Genomic DNA, 3,922 nt, shown 5'->3' with positions numbered 1-3,922 from the left:
CGCACGCCCGCCCCGCCCGCACGCCCGCCCACCTGTCTGTGGCTCCCTGGACGGCAGAGTGGACAGCTGCAGCCAAGCCAGGTAAGACATCCCCCGAAAATAAGACCTAGTGTCTTTTTTCGTAGAAAAAAAAATATAAGACACTGTCTTATTTTCGGGGAAACGCGGTACCATAGCTTTTTTTGTTCTTTACTTAGTCAGGAAAATACTTTGTATAAAAAATGTAAAGAAATAAAAAAAAAAAAACTTGCTGTCCTTCTGTTGAAGGAGCCTGGCCAAAATGTGTCATCTGAACAATGACTGCATCCAATCAGCTGAGGGTGCCGGCTGTAAAAATACAATAGCGTAGCTGGTAAGAATACACCAGTCCAGGCCAAACAATTTGTTTTTTTCTCATTGAGCGCACAGGGGTGAAATTCCAGGTTTATGGTCAGCTTTAGTCTGTAAGTACAGCACTAACTTCCATTTCTCTTTTGTTGTCTGACAGTTTGCAGAGAAATTCCAGGAAGTGAGGGAGGCTGCTCGACTGGCAAGGGAAAGATCTCAAGATAAGACTGAGCTAACAAACCCAGCCCTCAGTATGACTCCACCACAGGTAAGGCATCCTTCATACAAGTGTGCTAGTCAGAGGAAGCAGAGAGCTTTTCCTGCTAGACAGTATGTGGTAGACAACTAGACTAAGGGGTCTATTTATAAACAATCCTTAGAGCCATTTGTCATGCAAATTGTTATGTGTGAATTGAGGCAAAAATGTATGCTTTAAGTATATTTCTTTTTCAGGTCAAAAGTAATGTAATACCACATTATGGCCACCAGGCAGGGCTGTGGGGCATAGGAAATAAGTAATCAGCTCCATCTAGTGGCCATAATGTGGTTATACATTACATTATTTTCAACCTGATAAGAAAATACAGTATACTAAGAATGTTTGCTTTTGCCTCTATTCGATTGGCACTACGAATTGTTTATAAACAGACCCCTAAAACTCTCAGAAATTGTGCCAGTGGAGAAGAAACTAGTATAGGACTCTACACTTTTCAAAACTGTTTCTGTGCCATCCTAGTAATCCTCCTTTGGGAATTGGAAATTGAAACTTTAAAAGCCATATTTGTGTTTTTCCATAAATAATAACTTTATAAAATAGTTTTCAGTATAAATAAATAGATGATCTTCAAATACCAATCGATAAATAAATAGTAGCTAATAAAATAACCATCAATACAAAGTCTTAAAATATTTCAATCCAAAAGCGCAAAGCAGGCCACAGATGCCTTCAGTGTACCATAAACTAGTGCAAGATCTTCCAATTAAAGTGCATATGCTATGCTGTGAGTGACACCTTTCCCCATCCACGTCTGACACCACTTGTTCCAAAACGCATTTACTAGATAGGGTGGACCACTACACAGGAATGTTCATAAAACACGCAAATAAGAGCATTTATTTCTGCTTCCAATCGGGTTCTCTAAAGTCTGTTTCACCAGTAATACCTTTCTCCTTCTCCCCTTTTAGTCAGTGGCTCATAATATGTAGTCATAAAGAAGCAATAAAAAATCCATAGTGTAGTACTAAAAAAAGGTATTTTATTAAAAACGAAAGTTAAAAACACACCCACAAGAGTAATGGCACAATCACCATATAGGATCCTCCTCCCCTTTGTGTCCTGCACCGCTGACGCCCAGTTACACCAATTCCATATAGAGATATAGCAATTGTTTGTTCACACACTGCTACAGTGGGTTCCCTCACTTCCTGATATCTCGGTAATGACGTCAGTGTGTCTCCACCCACTGACACGTTTCATCATTTGCCTTCCTGCTCACAGCAGACTGTGAGCTGAGCAATCAGCGGTTCGTGATCCCTCAGCTCTCTATCTATAGAGCCGATATGTGATGCATGCAGTGTACATTTTACTCTCCCAATACTTCTCCTTTTAATGTCATTGAAAAAAATCTTATTTATAACTCTGTCTGCTCTCTTCCCACATTCAAATACTTTGCCTTTTTCGCTCTGGGGTGATGGACACTAGCAATGCCATATTCTGGCAGTATCATAGCCTGGCGCTTCAGCATCTAATACCGTGCCAGGCGCTGGAGAGGCCTACTGGATTAACCACTGTCATCTCAGGGCATTGAACAGATGGGAGAAAAACTCACTGTTGGTTTTAAACAAGCTGATACATGATTATTGCCCTGGAACTACAGGGAAGCAGAAAGTTAAATGAACATGAAAAATGTGCTTTAGAATCGATCAACCGTTTTGAAACAAGATGTTTTCTCAAGTGCTTCTTTTATATTGACATTGAAACTGGTGGGTTCCTTTCATATCAGTGGTCTTCCCTCTGGTCTTTCAAATTAAAGTGATTGCTCAGTTAACCCACCTAAGGGCCACAACATTTTACTTGTATTATCAGATTTTCTTTTTCTGGATTTTTTTTTTTGTTCTAGCATATTATGCATTTTACTGCGGGGGGCATAGGGATTTAATTTAGTAACAGATGTGAATACATATACTTTTTTTTTTATTGGTTTTAATTAAGGACCCCTTCACACTTTTGCATGTGTTGTAGTGTGCATTAAAGGAGAATTATGAGGCGAGTGATTTTCACTCAGCCTCATAATCTGAGCCGAACTGTGACATTGAAACTGTCACAGGCCGGCTCAGTAGATCGGGTAGTGAGCGAACACATATCGTCGCTCGCTCACTTCTTGATCTAACCCTGCAGAGAGCAGTGACTGTCACTCGCGGTTCCCTGCAGGGATTCCCCCCTCCCCTGTCCGATTCTCCAGCGCTGACTGGCGGAACGGACGGGGGAGGGGCGGGCACAGCTGGCTCTGCCTCTAGATAGGCGGAGCCAGCTGTCAATCCCGCAGCTGGGTGGATCTCGACAGCAATGTCGGGATCCGTCCCGGCTGCGGCGTCTCAGTATACCGCGAGCTGTAGCTCGTGATATACTGAGCTTTGGGTCACGGGAGGACGCTAGTTTATGTCCTCCCGTTACCCTTAAGAGAACTATGGGGAAAAGCCCTGACCCCATAGTTCTCCTTTAATGTGTGGCACAATGTGCAGAGTATGCAGGCTGCAGTGCGATACTATTTATTTTCAATGGCACCCAAATGCGCATACATGGCCAAAACAAATGCATCTGCCACCTAGCCTACTGCAATGCAAAAAACTGAGCAAATGACTAGGACTTTAAAGGTACCAAAATAGTTACACAACCATATACGTTGTTAAAAATACATCAATATTTAATAGTGTATCAATTTAAAAGTATCATAGAATCGGTACACATAATAGCCTTTGTCTTGGGATTGGAGAAAAGGAAGAGGATGGATCCAATCTTTGCCAGGTCAGAACAAGCTTTGCTGAAACTCTGCATTGAAGTCTAGATTGGCCGCTTTGTCTGAACTTATGATGCATACTTATATGTTTAATTACACTACTATGCAATACTGTACATAGCTTGGTTTGATTACATTTTGCTGGATGTCCCATGATTTGACTATGTACAGGGCAACCGCAGGCATGTGTTCAGAGGCCGATCTGATGAAGATTAATTTATTGACACAAAGTGGAAACAAGCCCTAGATATGTGGCATGGACGGATCCTTACAATATAAATATAATACTCCATTTCCAGTAGTTAGTTTAAAAAAAATCATGTGGATGTTTTCTCCAACTTCTTAAATTAGTTCAACACCGCTTTAGGGGAGTAGTACAAACACAAATCTAAATTGTAGCTCTTGCAGACCCTCATGTGATCTAAACAGTCCCTCTGCAAAAGAATAGGATCCAGGTTTTAGCTATTAGTACTTGTATACACATTCATATCTCCATCTCCTAAAGAAGTGGAAGTCTACAAAACGCATTGAGTGAAAAATAGTTGCACCTACCCACATGATTATATATATATATATAT

The 3,922-nt window shown here is 41.1% G+C and overlaps 1 protein-coding gene across 2 annotated transcripts in view; it reads left to right on the top strand.

Annotated features, from left to right (window-relative positions):
* Nucleotides 1–3,922, top strand: part of HOMER3 (homer scaffolding protein 3) — a 131,269-nt gene that overhangs the window by 75,830 nt on the left and 51,517 nt on the right. For both annotated transcript variants that reach the window (XM_018573500.1, XM_018573499.1), the window contains one exon: nt 488–595. In XM_018573500.1, the coding sequence (XP_018429002.1) occupies nt 488–595 (108 nt within the window). The remainder of the gene's footprint in view (nt 1–487; nt 596–3,922) is intronic.

Source organism: Nanorana parkeri, unplaced genomic scaffold, assembly GCF_000935625.1.
Source record: "Nanorana parkeri isolate BGI_ZX_2015 unplaced genomic scaffold, ASM93562v1 scaffold2402, whole genome shotgun sequence".
NCBI lineage: Eukaryota > Metazoa > Chordata > Amphibia > Anura > Dicroglossidae > Nanorana > Nanorana parkeri.
Note: the sequence above shows the minus strand (reverse complement) of the source record. Positions and strands in the feature narration are given on the sequence as shown.